General features: G+C 54.0%; 7 protein-coding genes across 7 annotated transcripts; 4 read left to right on the top strand and 3 right to left on the bottom strand.

Moving 5' to 3' along the window:
- Positions 1-77: 77 nt before the first annotated feature.
- Positions 78-1030, bottom strand: PG998_003887 (uncharacterized protein; the record flags this gene model as incomplete). The annotated part of the gene is made up of 2 exons (XM_066870705.1): positions 78-855; positions 930-1030. The coding sequence occupies 2 exons, from the start codon at positions 1028-1030 to the stop codon at positions 78-80; spliced, it is 879 nt and encodes a 292-aa protein (XP_066734455.1).
- A 988-nt stretch (positions 1031-2018) lies between these two features.
- On the top strand, positions 2019-3475 carry PG998_003886 (uncharacterized protein; the record flags this gene model as incomplete). The annotated part of the gene is made up of 2 exons (XM_066870704.1): positions 2019-3034; positions 3097-3475. The coding sequence occupies 2 exons, from the start codon at positions 2019-2021 to the stop codon at positions 3473-3475; spliced, it is 1395 nt and encodes a 464-aa protein (XP_066734454.1).
- Positions 3476-4181: 706 nt separating this feature from the next.
- On the bottom strand, positions 4182-6546 carry PG998_003885 (magnesium transporter NIPA1; the record flags this gene model as incomplete). Its single annotated transcript, XM_066870703.1, has 2 exons — positions 4182-5693; positions 5752-6546. The coding sequence occupies 2 exons, from the start codon at positions 6544-6546 to the stop codon at positions 4182-4184; spliced, it is 2307 nt and encodes a 768-aa protein (XP_066734453.1).
- A 3176-nt stretch (positions 6547-9722) lies between these two features.
- On the top strand, positions 9723-11366 carry PG998_003884 (HET-domain-containing protein; the record flags this gene model as incomplete). The annotated part of the gene is made up of 1 exon (XM_066870702.1): positions 9723-11366. The coding sequence occupies one exon, from the start codon at positions 9723-9725 to the stop codon at positions 11364-11366; it is 1644 nt and encodes a 547-aa protein (XP_066734452.1).
- Positions 11367-12318: 952 nt separating this feature from the next.
- Positions 12319-13507, top strand: PG998_003883 (chitin binding protein; the record flags this gene model as incomplete). The annotated part of the gene is made up of 3 exons (XM_066870701.1): positions 12319-12942; positions 13027-13322; positions 13390-13507. The coding sequence occupies 3 exons, from the start codon at positions 12319-12321 to the stop codon at positions 13505-13507; spliced, it is 1038 nt and encodes a 345-aa protein (XP_066734451.1).
- Positions 13508-13875: 368 nt separating this feature from the next.
- On the bottom strand, positions 13876-15786 carry PG998_003882 (uncharacterized protein; the record flags this gene model as incomplete). The annotated part of the gene is made up of 2 exons (XM_066870700.1): positions 13876-14876; positions 14949-15786. The coding sequence occupies 2 exons, from the start codon at positions 15784-15786 to the stop codon at positions 13876-13878; spliced, it is 1839 nt and encodes a 612-aa protein (XP_066734450.1).
- A 1591-nt stretch (positions 15787-17377) lies between these two features.
- PG998_003881 (uncharacterized protein) lies at positions 17378-18503 on the top strand (the record flags this gene model as incomplete). Its single annotated transcript, XM_066870699.1, has 3 exons — positions 17378-17497; positions 17667-17738; positions 17814-18503. The coding sequence occupies 3 exons, from the start codon at positions 17378-17380 to the stop codon at positions 18501-18503; spliced, it is 882 nt and encodes a 293-aa protein (XP_066734449.1).
- Positions 18504-18663: the final 160 nt, after the last annotated feature.

Below are 18663 nucleotides of genomic sequence, written 5' to 3'. Positions count from 1 at the left end.
AGATTTCAACTAATTGGAAACAAGCCTGCAGAAAAATAGGACTTTGATGAACAACAGTAGTATCCGGGATATCGCGACTACCAGTCTACTGCCCAGCCATTCTCGTCCAGGAACTCCTCGCAAGCCTTGCGGAGGGCCAGGTTGGGCCGCAGATCCGACGGGCGTAGGGGTTCGCGCGTAAGCGGGTCGGTGGGCTGGCGGCGCAAGTGTTCCATGATGGAGGCGCGCTCGTAGCTCTGACCCGAGACGGTGATGACGGGGTCGACCATGAAGGCGAAGGTGATGTCGTCGATGGCCCACTCGGGGACCTCGCGACGCTTGTCATCGTTGGCGCGTGCTGACTCGAACACGCGCGAGAGCTGCTCCATTTTGGCGTCCCACTCCTCGGCCACCTGGCGTCGGTCCCCGACGTCTTCCATGGTCGTCGTGGCGGGGCTGCTGTTGCCGCCGGCGTCGGCGGTGGGCGGCGTCATGGCCGCCAGGCTGTCCTCCTTTTCGCGCCGCATGGCGGCGAGCACGTCCTCCTCGAGTTCACGGTGCGCGCGCTTCCGTCTCTTCTCGGCGTCGTCCCAGCGGTCCTTCTTGCAGCGTAGGACCAGGGTGGTGACCTGGGCGAGGGATTTGTCGTTGGTGGTGGCGCAGATCTCGCGGGCGCGGCTTGCGTGCGACACGGCGTCGTCGAAGGCGCGGAGCTCGAGGTAGGCCTGGGCCAGGTAGTAGTGCGCCTTCATGCTCTCGCCGTTCAGCTTAAGGCAGGCTAGGCAGTCGGCGATGGCGGAATCCCAAAGACTCAGCTTCAGTCGGGCCATTGCTCGGTTCGTGTACAGGGCTGGGTTCGTGTCATCGGCGATAATGCTGGAGGAATAGACATTGGGTTAGAACCAGGTAGAGAGCAGGCAATCGATCGGAGGGCAAGGAGACCAACTTACGCCTTCGAATACAGGCTCTCTGCGCCGACAAAGTCGCCATTTTGAAAACGCTTGTTGCCGTCGGTCTTGAGAATGCCGGCCTTAACGGTATCGCCAGCCATGGCTCGAGAGTGTTGTGGAGGCGTAAGATGAAGATGCAACGTATGCGTAGGCGGGGTAGTGCGTTATGTACCTCAGTTGGCAGGTGCTGGAAGGCACACTGTTTGGCCCGAGTGATGAACAGGTGGCGGAGTGCAGGAGGAACAAAGAGGCAGAAGCAAGTGAATGCCCTCAGCCTCGTCATTCAACGCCCAACCGGCCCATTTCCTACGCATCTTTGATCCATTTGTCAGATAATGCGCGCCCAGAAAGTTCGAGAAACAAGGGTCCAACTGCCAAAGTGGATAAAGCGAGACACGCGACAAGCTGACAAGCCCGTCCGTCCCTCCCTCGAGATCGGCATCGGGCCATCGGCTGCTGCCGAGACTGGCGAGACTGGCGAGACCCGCCTTGCGTAGTTCGTGTGTCCGAGACATGTCAGTTTGACCGTCTGCCATCTATCATCAAATACCACTCCATACTCATCATCGTCGTCATCTGGTATGGCCAACCATGAGATCCGTTCGTTTGTCCCTCAAATACCTTGTATGGCCGCACGAATTATTTGGTAAGAAATCCACACCACAGGTGCTAATCATTAGATGTCGTCGTAAAACCACTTTGTGCATGTATACGATTGATTTGATCTTTCTGTAGCTCCATCTGTTCTTGTATCTGCGCACATAATGTATCCGGAAAAACCCAAAGCTCGAACGAAGCCCAGCAGTTTGCGCGGTGGTGATTGTCCTCGTCAAACCTCAAGTCTTGATCAATCAAGGCAGCCTCCAACAAAATTTTATCCTAAGACCTACCGATTGTTTGAATTTTGAAAGCCCTGTCTCTAGCACATGCTGAAGCAATTGGCGGCCTGGCCTTGAGTTGCCCGTCAATCGGCATTGTTGATATCAATCACCAAGGACCCAAAGCTTTCACATTCAAAATCCCACTTACTCATGCAACCCGACCCCAGAATCATCTGTATTTCACCCTTCTAGACTGTTGACATTCAAGATGACCGCCATCGAACGACCGCCTACATCACTAGGTGATATTGATGAGGAGAGTGTGGCCTTGATTCTTGAGCTGCAGCGCCAGGATGGAGAGCTCCTTGGGAGTGCAGCGAAGGGCAAGCAACTCGAAGGTAGCGCGCTTAGCGACTCGGAGATGGCTCTCAACCTTCATCTGGAGGAGCTTTCCATGGCAAGTGTTTCCTTCTCGGATCACAAGATAGCCAAGAGTATTCAGACCGCCATTCGAGAGGATGCAGATACCCTGAAAAAGCTGTCGGACGAAGAGCTCATGGCAACTCAAGATCGCAACCTCTCGCTTGAACTCTCCGGCAACCCAGCCTCCAAGTCTGAAGATGTTGGGGCAGCACCTCCTGAAGGGGTTGGTATTGTCGAAGATGGGGATGCGGAACTCATCGAGAAAATGACCTGTATCTACGTTACAGGCGAGCATGACGGCTTACAAAAAGGGTCTGTTGCTGGTCAAGAGGCTGAAGGATCGGCCTGGGCAGCATCTCGCCCACACCGGCCCCGCGAATGCATCTCTTGTGGCGACAGATACCACTTCACAGACGTTTCACGAGCTCCTTGTCAGCACGAGTATTGCCGACAATGCCTTCGGCAACTTTTCGAGGGCTCGATGCTCGATGAAAGCATGTTCCCCCCGAGGTGCTGCAAAAGACCTCTACCGCTCGACAAGAACTTGCTCTTTCTCCCGGAGGAGGTCGTGAAGACGTTTCGCGAGAAGGCTGTCGAATTTTCCACCCCAAACCGCACGTATTGCCACCGAACAGAGTGTCTAGCTTTCATACCCCCATCTAGATATGTGAACGGGGTAGCCCACTGCAGAGACTGTGCGGCGAGCACTTGCGTCAGCTGCAAGGGCATCAGCCATAAGGGCGATTGCCCACACGACGAGAGCCTCCAGCAGGTTATTGATCTCGCGCGCAGTGAAGGATGGCAGCGTTGTCAGAACTGTTGGACCATGGTGGAGCTTGGCACTGGTTGTTATCATATGACGTGAGTCCAGATATACCCGTACCCAGACATGCCTTGATATTAACGTTGTCCTCGGGCTCTAGCTGTCGATGTGGTTCCCAATTCTGTTATCTCTGTGGCACACCATATGTACTAAACTACCGTGGAATTTTGGCAAAGCAATGCCATTGCGCAGAATGGGACGAACATCGGCTCTTAGAGCGTGCCGAAGAGATCGATGGCAGAGACCACGTCGACCAGGTTCTAGTTGATGATGTCGCTGTCGCCAACGCTCACGCCGAGCGAATCAACAGGATTATGCAAAATCTGCGCGAAAATCACGAGTGCGACCACCTACGGTGGCGAGGACGGCCAGGGCCTCGAGAGTGCGAGGAATGTGGCGACGAGATGCCGCTGTTCATATACGAGTGCCGGCAGTGTAACATCATGGCTTGTCGTCGATGCCGATACAATCGGTTGTGAGGCTTTGTGCTGGCTTAAAAGCAACGTAATGCAGTCTCCCACTGCTTTATCATTGCCTTTGAAGTCTCTTGCCTTCACATGCCTTCCCTGGTAAGCCCGTGGACTGCGAAACTATGGTGCTGATGCGGTTGGGAACACGCAGAAATAAGAGGGGCACACATCGCCAACCGTGGGGAAAGTCGCAGAGAGCACCAAGTCATGTTTACTCTCTATCAATCGTAGTGGCATACCGACACAAGCCGCCGAGACATGCAATGACATTATTAGATAATCGTCAATTACGTTATTCTATATCCGTATCCGTAAAGGAACGCCATTCGCTGCTATGTATCCAGACCGCACGCAAAGCCATAAGCCCCCCGAGAAGTCCCCAATGTTTGTTATACACCAAGAGGCATCCGCCGCCCACCCGTAACCTGGGAGAGTCCAAGCTTATACGCAGACCAAGAGAAAGCGGCGAGGCAAATAGTCATGATTCCCTGTGCGCCGTTTTCCTCTCTTCTTCCCCACACACTGTTGATCATGTGCCCTGCCTCATTTTCATCATGGTCATTATATACTTGTACAACGCTATTGCCGTTCGTTTATTGGTTGTTCCCTGTGCGTGGTCGCCTGTATATCGGTGCTAATGTCGTGATAAAAAGCTGCCCTGATTGTCGAACATATATACCCTTGTAATCAGTCGATTACCAACTTAAACACGGTTTCAGTAGTAAGAACCTGCGCCTCTCCCTCCTCCAGGCGGTGTCCTACTCCTGGGAGGCGACCTAGGGTTAGTCCCAGGCGGATCTTTAGGCTTTTTATGGCTCGAGTTGTTACGGCTGTGATCCCACTTCCGCCGGCTGGCCGCGTCATAATCGATCTCCGGCGGGCTGGTGCCAGTAATGCCGCGGCCGTAAGAACGCTCGGCGCGCTTATCGTCGAGATACGAGTCGGGGTCCGTATCGTCCTCGTCCTCTTCGTAAAACTCGCTATCGGACCGGGGCAGCGCCGGCGTCGTGTTCGAGTCGCCCTTCACTAGGCCCGCCCTCTCCTCCTCCGTCGCGTTCTTCACCTGCGGCTGCGAGTAGCCCCGAGACCCCATCCCTGACCGGCTCGGCGGCTTCGTGTGGTGGCTCGGCGGCGAGCGGGGTAGTTCCTGCGATCCGTCAGCTTGGTGCCGACGGAAAACATTTTGGAACGAAAATTGCCGACGAGCTGATTGGCTGTCCCGGTGCGGCGGTGGCGTCGGGGGCGCGAGCGAATTGGCCTCGTCTTCGGCGAAGTGAATGCGCTGGCCCGTGCTACTGGCCGACGCGATGCTCGCCGCACTGCGGGCAAGAGCCGCACTGGCACCGCCGTATTCCGTTCGTTGGTTGCGAAGGCTATCTGGTAAGCCGTAGGCGTGTTCACGCGTGGTGCCGTAGGGACTAGCCTCGCCACCCAGCTTCTGGCTTGGGAGGGCGATGTCGGTCAGCTGTACTGGACGCATCGGACTTTGCGTGTTCTTCTTCGAAGGGCTGTTTTCGGCGTGGAAATCCGGATGTCCCGGGAGAATGATGCTGCGTCCCCGGCCGCGTATAGTGCCAGCGATGCTGGACAGCAAGCTCGGGGAAGCCTGCCGTCTTCGTTCTTCTTCCTCCATTTCTTCCGCTGTTGGCATATATGACATGCCCAAGGGCAAGTGTGGCGTTCTTGGCGGAGCTGGGAAAGGCTCCCTTGCTTGGTGTGGGGTAAAAGGGGTTGGTGACGCAGTGCGCCGGCTCATCTGGCTATTGATAGTCGTTCGTCGCCTGCGCAGGCCATCCCATTCGTATTCCGGACCTATTTCGCTAACAGTCTCCAACCTTTCCCTTTCCTTCTCATCGTGAAGTCGTTTAAGCTCTTCCGCCTCCATCTTCTGGCGGGCGACGGAGAATCTACGAACAATAGCGGCTGCGCCACGGATGGCATCTGCCTTCGGTTCGGTCTCTGGCTGTTCCTGCTCGGCAATAGTGTGAATCTGATCTAGGTCGCCTGCAAAGACGGCGGTATCGGGCACATCCTTGGCTGACTTGGACAGCTGCAACAGCACAACGCCGGAGCAGATGGTGAGAAATCCCATGACGACTGTTGCGATAGACGACGCAGTGCCCTTGAATCCTTGGAATAGCACAGCTGACGTAATGATGGTAGTGCTGGTAAAATAGACGTAGTAGGTTGGCGTCACCATGGCGGCATTGAATAAGTTCAAAGCTTTCTGTGGACAGGTTAGCAACGACACAACCCTCTCGGGAGGACTTGAGCAAAACACTTACATTAAGAAAGATAATTTCAGTCAGCAAAGTGCCGATGACAAAAACAAACAGCACGTAGAGGAACCAGTGCTTGAACTGGCTCCCAGAGGTACCTTGTACCTGGGCAACGATGGCGGCACCAAGACCCTGTGTCGCGACAACGCTGAGTCCTCCGACCCAGCTGCAAATCGAGATGTACACCAACATATTTTTCTTGCCCCATCTTGGGCCGGCATAGAAAGCGGTAATGACAGAGCCCACGATGATCACACCGGCGTAGCTGAGAAACCCTGGTGCGATCACGTAATGCTGCATCTCCTGGATGTTGGCGACGGACGACTCCGCCGGGGCATTCATTACAATTACCACCGAACCGACAATGCAGAGAAAGCAGGAAACCTTTCCTACCATACTCAGGCGCTCCTTCAGAAAGATGGCGGACAGCACCGTGGTGATAACGACGGACAGCGCACCAAGCGGGGTGACTAAGATTGCATCGGTAAAGGCGTAGGCGACGAAATTGCAGATCTCGCCGATGATCATCAACGTCATGCCCGCCCACCAGTGGAAATTCTTGAGGTAGCCATAGCCTTCGCCTGCCTCCTCCTCGTACTTCTCGTTGGCCTTGAGCAGCCCCACCTTCTTCAGCACGAACGAGCAGCCGATGAACAGGCCCGATGCGATGGCCAGACAGATGCCGATGACTTTGTAAATGGGAGGCCGGGCCGCCTTCTCGGGGTCGCCGGCGGCTTCCGTCTCGTTCGCTCGGGCGTATATGTGGTGGGCGACCTCGAGAACCTGCGCTGCGCGGTCCATGCTGGGCGACGTGGGGCGAACTGGTCGCCGCCAGTCCAGTGGTGTCTGAAACCGTTCGGTTTATCTAGTTGTTGTGCTCGTGGAATCGGGAAATCTGGGTTGCATGCAAGATAGGAGTTAAGGTTAGTCCGCGCTGTTGAGGTGCGCAGCCGGGCTGAAGTTATTTTTCTTAGCACAACCAGAACGGCGGTTTTGGCGGCTACAAATATCGAGGTAAACGGAAACCGGCGAAAGCGATCTCTCTCGTCTGCTGGACTCGTGTCGTGCCCTACAGCAGATGTGATGGGCAAAAGCGAAAAGCAAGAGCCCGCAAAGCGAATAATTGCTAAGTTCCGAAGATGGCAGTCCGGGATGATGCACGTCGAAGTTCCGACGGAGTCGTCCGAAAAGGCTGGTGATCCGGCGTGTCGAGCTGCCAAAAGTCTGATGATTCTATGGCCCGCAAGATGCTTATTATTGGATATCCAAACCCTATGCGCAAACCAGGAGGGAAAAAACCCAAAAGTCGAGACGATGTGTAGGAAGGAAAGGGGGCTGTTGCGACCAAAATCTTGAGACGGCTATTGTGGGAGCTCCTGCTGAGTGAAGTACGTAAGGGCGCGAATGGCGTAGGAGCAGATCAGCGTGAGGGTGTAGGGGGAGTGGAGGACCACAAGTCTCCCCAGCGACGCATCCAGTTTCGAACAAGCGCGGGGCAAGACAGGCCAGGGGCGTCAGGGGGTTGATTTGCCCTTGTCGCTCCGTTGGACGTTGGTAATGGATGAATGGACTTCTTTGAACAAATCCATTCGCTTTCAGAAACTGCAGAGGAAGGACAAAGCGGGAAAAATGCAGACATCAGACACACTGCTCCCCCAGCCGAACGTGCTAGACAAACACACGCACCGTACCTTGTGTCATACATCAATCACGACCGCAGGACGACTCACTCCGTACGTAGGTACTCCTCCTTGCATACGCAACCTCTAGTCGCGTAATCAGCAGGTTCTGGACCGACGGGCTAGTGAGCGTCGTCCGGGCAGCCACTGGGATCCTGGCACTTGGGACAATTGGGTGGGCACAAGCTCAAGGCCTCCAGGGGCAGTGCAAGCTTAGCAGGCCCAGCACGCGGGGTGGAGCGGCTGTGGAAGGGAGCTAGCAGGTGGCACTATTCCAGAACCGTGCTTCTGCTCGTACAGTCCGGGTACAGGGCCTTAGGGCCCCTCTGTCTAACGTTGCTTGGCTGCTTGGGATCTCTAGCCCGGGCATTCAGCGAGATTCTGCCATGGCCGTTCCCGCCTGCTGTTCCACTGCTCTGGGTCCCCCGATTTCAATGACACCTATCTTGATTGCCGTCCATGAGGGACATGTCCATAGTGAATCCTTTTCGCGATCCGCCATGCGATCATGCGATCATGTCTTGCTTCTGTTCCATGTAAACAAAAATTTCTCTTTACTGGAAGTGGCCCCGGCGCCTCCCAATAAGTATGTGCCTCGTGCGCAGGCCCTTGAAATCCTACCGGCGGGTCGGCGTTTACAGACTGACCGATGCAGACAAAACAAGACGAGAAAAACGAAGCAATTCACCCCGTTCACCGATTGAAACACGGCGTTGAACCCGCTCACCGTTGATTGAACAATGTCAGGCAAGGATGTCTCAAACACTGCCTCAATTCTATTTACTTGCTCAATTAGCATTGCGGCATCCTCTCATCTTGACTTGTCGGGATATCTACTCGGTTAAAACCAGACAACTATCTTTAACAACATGACGTTAGGGCTGCGACAGGACGACAACACAACATATCGATATCGAGAATCATATGGCGAGATGTCCGGGCAGCCGATCTTCGTATGTTTACGGTCGTTGGCTGCAACCCTCCTGGCGGGATTCCTTGCCAGAAGTGATGTCAACCCACACCAACGGCCAGTGATTGCATGCCACCGACATAGAGTGGTATTTCCGTTTGCTTGGTAAAGACCCTATCGCGAATTCCGATTCGTCGATGCATACTAGTTTGATCATCTAGCAACCGACTGCGTTGTTGGGCTTCGATGTTTATCTACCTCACGCACCTAACTGTACAGTCGGCATGACGTCAGGCTTCAGCGATAGAGCTTTGCTAACTACCTCTACGCACATTCATCTCGAGATGCGCTGCCGCCGCAATCACCTTGACCACAGTCTCGTCCCTTCGGTCGTCAAAAGATACAGCCGGCTAGCCTCTCTTCTTCTAATGCGAAGACATGAATAAGTTGCTCGCAGCAAATGCTGCACGTGTGTCACATACCATCGGATTGCGCCAGATTGATTGGCTAGAGGCAGCTCGCCATGGGATCGTGGCTTAGGCACTTGCGAGTCCATGCAACGCACGAACACAGATCGCTAGCCGCCCGAAGTAGATAACATTTTTGGCCCAGCCCGCACCCCAGTCCTGGTCTTCGGTTCAAAAGCCGAACCTACCTTATGTACTTGCAGGAGTAAAAGAGGGAAGAGAGAGAGAGAGAGAAATTGAAAAACTCTGATACGAAATCTCGGCCCCTTACGAGCCAAAGGTACCGAGGAGCGAATACGGGATAATGAGGAGGTGGGTGCCACGAAGCCGGGGCTAAGCAAAACCATCCATCCATCCAGCCACATAGAGGACTGAATTTCGGCATCAGCACCTGCTGTTTTCATCCGCATCAAGCAAATGGCATCCGACCCTGGTCCGAGACGTCTCTATGTGTCAAGGACACGAGCATCGCTTCAAAAAAAAAAAACGCGTCAGTCTTGGACGACGGGTGGCATCAATGATTGCTATACGATTATCTGGTGTCTCGTTTCTCCAAAGATCTAGAGTCAAGCAGATTTGTTATATCCCATCCGTCTCCATGTTCTAAATCGGTCTTGTACAGGGTTATTCAGCACGATGTGACCCCACAGCGCAGCTGGGGAGACAACCTCCCCCATCTTGCCTTACCGGCGTCCCTCCGCCACGCTCCTTTCAAGCGAAGGAAGAAAGCGGCGTGCGCAATCTGTGTTCTTGCATTACGTAACCCCGTGAACTCGTTCACGGCCAATTCACAACATTTCTTCATCCAAGATATCAACCTTGGGTTTGGTCTTATGTTACGCTGGACTGCGGTCGTGGTTACCCAAACCAATCAATGCCAATGAGAATGCCACTCCGACCTTATAGCGCAACTCTCACGCAATGGTTGGGAGCCAGTTGAAAGCAGGACTACCGCATGCATATAACCCTTTGGACACACGGCGGGAGCAAATACGCCTTCTCCATCTCTTGCCGGGCTCATGGGAGGACCCCGTCTCCTGTACGACTTCGACTGTTTACCTCAGCGACAGTACAGTCTTCGAGTCTCTTTCCTATGCGTGGGGAGACCCTTCCATCACCAAGGATGTCTTTCTCGACGGACATACGATCGCCGTGACTGTGAACCTTTTTGCTGCCTTGCGTCGGTTGCGATCTCGTACAATCAGCCGCTGCCTGTGGGCCGACGCTCTGTGTATCAACCAAACCGACTTGGAGGAGAAATCCCGGCAAGTGTTGTTGATGGGAAAGGTCTACTCCGGTGCCACACGGGGGCTCATGTGGCTTGGCGAGTACTCGGAGCAGCTCTCCGACATGGGGGCAGCAAATCGAGGCTTTTTGCAGAACGGAATACCGGAAGCGAAAGCCGTAGAAGCATTCGATTGGCTGCGCCGGCTCGCAGGTAATGCTGAAGACTCGAAGAGTGCAAGCGACATTGACTATGAGCTTACGAGAAGGCCTGCGACTTCCAGTTGTGCAAGCTCCCTGCAGATGCTCCTTGCGCTGCCATGGTGGAATCGGATGTGGACATTGCAGGAAGTGGTTCTGCCACGCAACGTGAGCTTCGTCTGCGGCTCGTCGGAGATCACGTTAGCCGAAATGGACAGGGCGCAAGAAAACTACAGCGAACATGAGATGATGGCTGCCCTACCGCCGTACCCAGAGGTCCATGGTTCTGCAATATTTGCCTTGGACCGCCTTAGTGTCTGTGTAATGGTGATCGCGCAGCTCCGAGAAGCGGGGGATAGGCGTGACGTTGTCCATGCCTTGCTTTCCTGCAAAGACCGCCAGGCCACGGATCCGCGGGACAAGATATACGCTGTGCTCGGCCTCTTCCCGCAGGTGGCGCGGCTCATTGAGGTTGACTATGGCAAGGACGCCTCCCAAGTATCGACCGAGCTGTTGCTTTGCCTGATCAGACTGGATGGTGATCTCCAGGCATTAGTATGCGTTGCCGTTACTCCAAAGAATTCGTCGCTCCCGTCATGGGTCCCCAACTGGTGCTACATGCAGGAACATAATATGCCTGGCGGAGAAGTAGGCCTTCTCAACGAGTACCATGAAAGCTGCGTGGCCAAGCTCACCAAAGCCCAGTTTTTCACGCCTCGGCCTGGTGTGCTCGCTATCCTTGGCCTACCAATTGGTAGAGTCGTGGCCTTGCAGCCCATGCATGCGACATCATCACAAGCGCCTTCTAAAGGCCTTGCAGAATCTTTCAAGGATTGGATTGAAAATTCGCCAGCCGACTCGGTCCAATGTACGGAGGCATGTATTGCCATAATTGGGTACATGATCAACAGGATGCGCAATCTTCTACACCACAATGCTACGGTTTTCATGACCAACCAAGGGCATATCGGCTATGCTTGCCATGATGTGCAGATTGATGATATAGTTCATGTCCTCTTCGGGGGAATCTCCCTTTTGCGCTACGAGCAACATACCGCCCTCAAGAGCAGTTGCGCGCTCGGCAATACAAGCTTGTTTCTCACTGCTACTTACATGGTATCATGGACGGGGAAGCCCTAGAATGGGGCATAATGCCGCAATGGATATATATTCTCTAGTATATCGTTGTCGGTGCTTCAACTGAATGTTTCCCAGGTGTTTGCTTTCGAAGCGGTCATTGGCTGGTGTGCAACGCTCAGCTGGCTAGCAGAAACGCCACAAGCGTGGACGCTATCCAGGGCGGATTGGTTTCGGTGGCCGAAAAGGGCAACTGGGAATCGATTAGCTCCCGTGTGATCTGTACCCAGCCTCAAATACATGTCGAAGAATAGCCTTTCACGATGACGGATTTGATAGCCTGACCACGAACAAGGCGCCTCAAATGGTGCAAGGGATAAGAACAAACGTAGCATCCCTTCCCTTAATCCCATAGCACTAAGCCCCCCAGATTGCTATGGCACCGCAGAGTTTACGTCAAAAAAGTCCTTCGGTCTTGGCAAGAGCAGCAGAAACATACAGAGAAGTGGTGGCGCAGAAGAATGGCTTGTTCCAGGCACTGGATCCTACCACGCACTTAGCCTTTGAGCTACAAGCTCCGTCGACGCTGACAGCGGAATAGAGGTTCCATTGGCTGCATTTGCATAGGTAGGAATACGGCATCTGGGGTCCTGCTTAGTCTATCCCAGCTATTTCGGTCCCTCCTTGTCCGATCTTGGCCAAGTCCAAGGCGCACCCAGCCTGGCGTAACCATGATATCGGGCAATGATCTCTTCCACCAACACGTGGGAGGAGCGTCCCCTATCGTGAAACAACACATAAAGTAGAGAACAACTCTGAAAACATCAGGGGCAAATCAATCGTTTCTCATTGCAATATAATACTTCACGCGTCGTCTATATCCACTTGACTGTTGTCGAAGCCCCCCGTTCTCACATTTCCAACATGCGGAACCCTTCCACACTCGTATACGCGGCTGGATTCATCCACACCGCCCTTGCGTGCTCGGCCGAGCGCCCAAGTCTGAGCCGGAGAGATGTGGCAGCGGGAGGTAAATGCGGTTCTTCAGCTGGCAACGCCGTGTGCGCCCCTAGTCTCTGCTGCTCGTCCGCGGGGGGTCTGCGGTACGGGCGCTGATTATTGCAGCAGCCCAGACTGCCAACTTAGCTACGGGCCCGCCTGCGACGGCAACCAGGTCCCGCCGGGGAGCGACACATCGCGCGTGCCGCGGCCGCGCTTCGGCTCCGTCCCCTACGGCGCCAGCATAACCCACTGCACGACCAACGGCAAGGTGGCGCTGACGTTCGACGACGGTCCCTATGTCTATACATCCGATCTCCTAGATCTACTCAAGAAGACAAATATCCGGGCTACGTTCTTTGTGGTCGGCAACAACGGCGGCAAGGGCCAGGTCGAGCAGGGGTCGTCCTACCCGGCCATCATCCAGCGCATGTACAAGGACGGGCACCAGATCGGCTCGCACAGCTGGAGCCATCAGGACCTGGGCGCCATCACGGCGCAGCAGCGTCGCGATCAGATTCTGCGAAACGAGGTAGCTTTTGTGGATATTCTGGGATTCTTCCCTACGTACTTCCGGCCTCCTTATACCAGCTGCCCAGATGGCTGCACCAAAGACCTCAATGACCTGGGATATCACATTGTAAGTATATTTCTCACTTTTTGCACTTTATCCAATTTCTCTTCGGGGGTAGACTTAAATAACAATAATCTCCGTGTTCATCAGGCAAACTACGACGTAGACACCAAAGATTACCTTGGCGACTACAACTACGCCCGCAACACGTACTCCTCTATACTATCCCAGCACAGCCCTGCCTCTTCATCGTGGATAGCGCTCGCCCACGACATACAGCCAAACACGGTGCGGAACTTCACGCAGTACATGATCGACCAGGCGAAGAAGTTGGGTTACGAGCTCGTGCCGCTGGGGGCGTGCCTGGGCGACCCCGAGGCGAACTGGTACCGCAACCCTACTAGCGGCGAGCCGTGGGGGCCTCGTCTTCCCTCACTGCGGCCTCGGTGGCCAACAAGAGTACAAATTCGTCATCTCTATCATCGGTCTCCAAGGCCTCTACCACAACGACAGAAGGCGCCACGCGGGCCTTGCCGGCCAGCTCCTCGCCGACTCCGCTATCTGGAAGCAACTTCGGCATGGGGACGGGGAACACGGCGACTATATCGGGCGCCCAAGCAGTTGCGACTAGCGCAGACGCAGCGACGAAGTCCTCGGATGGCGGTTCCTGTACTTATGTTTCAGTATCAGCATTGTTGGGGGAAGTATTATGGTTGCTTTGTTACAAATGCTCTTTTGATTTTACGTTTCGATACACGGTGGTTATTCTATCATTTTATCTGTCATGTATATTACTGTAGTTTATATATCATAACCACATGTAGACTATGGCGTTCCAATACTAGCTCTCATCATTTGTTGTAAATATATCCCCTCGCTTGTCGTCATGCGTGAAAAATATGCCCCTCAAAACACCTGGCCAAGTCCCACCGTGATAAAATAAAATGCTCCATATATACAAGAAAAACAAAGAACCCACGTGGTATATCTAAAAAAAACTTATTCTGTAGAGGCAGTCTGCTCTGATTCATCCGTCTTCTCGGATGTAGGGCTGTTGGGCAGGCTGATGACGCCGTGCTTGTTCTTCCTCCGCCGCGGTGCCTTCTCCTCGCGCATCTGCCACAACCAGCCGGTGAACTTGTCGACGGCCTCAACGGGGCAGTCGAGGTGTACTTGGAAGAACCCTTGCAGTTCCGAGGGCGTGATATTGTTCTCGGGCACCAGTTGCGCGAACTCGGCCGCCAATTCTTTCACGCTAGTGGCTTTGCATTTCTCGCACCGACAGACTTCATTCTGTTCCTCGGAGTCAGAGTCTTCTGTTTTCTCATCGAGCAACCTCTTATAACCGTCCTTGACGGCTTTGTTGGATGATTTCAACGTGTTGGGTTTGTTGTTGGTCTTCTTCTTGTCGTTCTTGATCGGCCGGAACATTCGGACGAACATCTCCTCGGCGCTCTTGCGCGAGATGTACCCGATGTAGACCTTCTTGTCGATACGACCAGGACGGACGAGGGCTTCGTCCAGCTCGTCGGGGAAGTTGGTGGTCATGATAACGATGCGGCCCTCCTGCGCGCCGACACCATCGAGGACATTGAGGATGCCGGACAGTGTGCATTCGGACTCCTTCCGCTTGGACTTGGCGTCCTTTTTACCGTCACTCTTCTTTTTTTTCTTGTCGCCGTTGGAGTTAGACTCGCTCTCATTGCCCGAGTCTTCCGAATCGGTCTCATCACGATCGATGCCCGCAGCGTCGATATCCTCCATCAGCACGATGCACCGGGATGGAAGGTCCTGGAACAGCCGCTCCAGGTCCTCGTCGTCAATGTGCACCAGCTGCAACACGTAAAGGCTCAGGCCATATCGCCCGGCCAGCACCGAAGCCAGCGTCGACTTGCCCGTGCCGGGCGGGCCATGCAGGAGGTAACCACGCTGGTAAGGGATGTTGCGCTGCTGGTACCGACGCCGCGTAGCGGGGCTCAGATACTTCTCAATGTCGCTTACTATGGTAATAAATTAGCCCTGTAAGGCAGGATTTGAAACAATGGGCTGTTCGAAGAAATGTAATTACTTACGCAGATCCTTCTTGACGGCACTGTCCAGATGGATCGAAGAAAGCGGGCGCGCGGGAGACTTGGACTTGAAGCGCCAATACCGGTAGCCGTCGTGGCCGTGAATGCGCATCTGGGGCTTCTTCTTGAGACCGATCTTGGCTTCCTGCCGGCACATCTCGAGAAAATCAACAACGGGCTTGCTTGAGTGACTGACGCATGTGATAGTGATGGTGTGTTGCTTGGTGAAAACGCCAGAGCTGTCCCCGTCATCATCATCATCACTGTCGTCGTCGTCGTTGCTGCTGCCTTTGCCCCGCCTGATGGTGAAGAAGCGCCCCTGATAGAAGAACCACGTGCGGTTGAACTGCGGCACGCACTCGATGGGCCGGTCGGCCTGCTGGGCCCCCTTTTTCACCAGCGCCCCGCCGCCGGCTGCAGCGGCGGACTCCTCGTCCTCGTCCTCGTCCTCCTCATCCTCCTCCGATATGATGGGGACGATGGGACTTATCCTGTTGCCGTCTTCGTCCTCCTCGTCATCTACCGCCTCGCGGAACACGTATGACTGGTTATACCTCCGCGGCAGGACGGTCCGGTCGACCCACTCGGACACAAAGGTGCTCATCTCATTACTACTCGGAATTACGACGCGAATGGTGGCGTAGTCCCGCAACGAGTCCACGACGCTGCTGGTGGATCCCCGCAGCCACCGCAGGCTGCCGAAGGCGAAGGCTGTTAATGTGAGGAGGGAGCTCGTCTGTGTGATATCCAGCTTCCCCGCCCACTGGCCTAGGAGGGCTTGGAAGATGCCCATTGGTGTGGCCTCCTCCAGAGGAGGTAGGCTAGAGGTGATGTTCTCCATGACGGGAGGCAGATGTGATGTGATGCTCGCTTGGAGTCTCAGGCAATCCACGATGGCGCTTTGTCTGGTCTCTTCTTTGTTGCTCTTGCAGGTGCCGTCTCGGAAGAAGGTTGATTGCGAGATGAGAGATGATGAGACGAGTTGAGATTGCTTGTTGAGGTTAAATGGAATGTGTTTCCCTCCGGTAAGGCAGGCAGACATGTAGGGGATGCCGACATGACTTATACCAATGCCTGAACAAACCTGGGGTGTCTGTTACCAAGCAAGCTGATTGGCTTCCTCGCCAAGCCACGCCCATGTACATTCGGGTGTGACGCATCGGAGCGCATCAACCAGGATTGAGTTTAGCGCTGACCCGGCCTACCGTTTTGATTCTGGCCCAGCGGATAGTAGAGATGCGACCAACGTCCATTCTTCGGCTGCTCCTCCGGCTCCAAGAGCTAGGAGCGTGTATGCCTGGAATGGGGGGATTCGGATTCGGATTGTGGGGTTTCTTCAGGCAAACTCACACGGCCGGCGTTGGCGAACGTGCTGCGGCCTGGGAATGAGGGAATGAGGCAGCCTGGTGCCTGTTGGGCCCCTCAAGGCCCCTCAAGGCCCCTGTAGTTCTGTGGGACAGCGCGGGGACTAACACCTGGCCTTCCCGTGGTAGGCCCTATCATTGGCCTATTTCCGCCTTTTAGCGATCTGCCGGCTGCCTGCCAAGCTGCTCCATCAAAATTGGGCTGCACTGCCAGCACTAAAGAATATGAACAATGATGATGAACAACTATGACTCAGGCAACCAACCATCAGGCTGTGCAGGTTTGTTCATCTGGCTGCAAATGCTGCAAGTCCTGGTTGTACATGCAGCTGCTTGCGTCATCCTGCGATCCTGTTCAGCTGGTCAGGCCCCTTTGCTTCTTGCAGAGAGCATGAGCCTGGGAGCCTTGCGCATCATTTGCCAATTGTAGGAGTGAGGCGCGGGAAACGATCTTCCCCTTTGTCTTCCTCTTCGCCTTCATCTTTGTCTTCTACCCCCGCACATCTTGCATCCATGAAGCCTGGTCCTGGGACCTGCCTGCGTGACTCTTGTCGGCTGCAACAGGTAGGCAATAACCTTTACGACTAAACAACTTTCATTTCTGAGTCATCTGCTCATGACGGTTGTGCAAGCCGGCGCACAGTTGCCGCAACCTTGAACAGCTGGGTATGAGGCATGGTCGTCCCCGGTTTTGCACCAAGCTGCATACTTGGCAGGCCTACACAGATGCACAAGAAATCCCAGATTCGGTTTTTTTGTTGCAAGGTTAGCGACCTGTGACCAGCAACAAGGCCATTAGGAAATGCCACAAACTTTTGAAACATGTTACCAGGGGAGTGTGGGTCAAGCTTATTTGAACTTCAACAATCCCTATGGAGATTATCTAGTACACCAACTAACCAACACATCGATTCGACCTCCCATGTTTGCTGGTCCCGAATAAAGCTGATATCCAAAATAAGAAAAGAAGATATATCAAGATCAAGAAGATACAAACTGGGGAAAGTAATCTGTGCATGGCTCCCCAGCCGCGCCGCTTTTACGCGCTTTGCGTCTTTTCGCGCCCAGATGGTTGCAATCTACACAGAAGTCCCAGCTCACAACACGGTGTTCTTGGAGGATATCAATAAGGCAAGTGAAAGTGCCGAAGAGAACTATAAGTTCCATGTCCTGTTTACAGCGTCTTTGGTAATTAGTTTCAAACCCTTCAGGACATGCAGGTCCCGCCACAAACTGTGTTGCTGCGGCCTACCGTCAATTCGACAGGTGCCTGCAACCCATTGACAATAAACCAGACTCTCAGGCGTCCAAGTAAAGTTGAAGGGAGATGCATGCCATTTGCCCTCAATAAAATCAGGACTTTGGTGTCTGGGTCGATTTGTACGCATTGCAGCCTGGAGCTGAGCCACCGAGAATTCGGGACAGGATTGTAAGTGATTGGTCCTTCACTCTGTTGGTTTCCCCTATATCTAACTTCATATTTCGGAATTTACAAATCACGCAGTCTAAAGCCCCCAATCCCCCCACCCTTGGAGTCTTCAATGCGACCCACGAGCGCCATGGTTCCAGTTGCATTAGCTTCACTTCGAGTGTTCACCAGCTACCTACAACAATGGATGTCAGTGGTAATGTCTATCTTGGCCTTTGGACCAACTGGTCTCGAGGATTGGTTCTCGGGTCAACATGGACTCTGAGCCGCGAGCATGGCAACTATATCATTGTGCTAACAGCCTTTTGCATTGCATTTGTTGCTACTCGCTTCTGGCGCATCGCCTGTTTCTTCTTGCATAGATACTTTACAAACTCTGCATCCGCCCAAACTATCCAGCGTCAACGCCAGGTTATCCTATGCAACTCTTCAAGCCCCGAGGCTGGCTTCGTATCACTATTTTCCCTCCTCTGGTCGTGGCGGCATCTGGGCCTAAGAAGCCTCTATGGGCTGTCACTCTTAATCGTTCTCGTCATCCTTTGTTTCTCGGGCTTCGTCGACGCTGGTAGTTATTACTCCTCAGCGATCTCTACCGACGCGGGAAACGAAGTGCTACTTCGATCGGACCGCTGCGGCTTTATAAGAGATAACCCCAAAACAGCGAGAGGTCTATTCAATTTCTACTCTTCACAAATGGTCAGCAAAGCTATTGACTATGCCGAAGAGCGCTACTTGAGCAACCGGATTTCTAGCATGATCGAGTGAAAGGAATTCATAATACCAAAACTTCCGACTGCCATCGCCAACTACAAAGTGAGCTTTCCTTTCGACAACAGCATCTTTCAGAGCAACAATTCAAATATGCTGCTGGACTCGGGGTTTATTGATAGCCGCGACCATCTCGGACTTAATTCACCCGACAGCC

This window comes from Apiospora kogelbergensis (genome assembly GCF_038363985.1).
Source record: "Apiospora kogelbergensis strain CBS 113332 chromosome Unknown utg000002l_segment0_segment0, whole genome shotgun sequence".
NCBI classification, from domain to species: Eukaryota; Fungi; Ascomycota; class Sordariomycetes; order Amphisphaeriales; family Apiosporaceae; genus Apiospora; species Apiospora kogelbergensis.
Note: the sequence above shows the minus strand (reverse complement) of the source record. Positions and strands in the feature narration are given on the sequence as shown.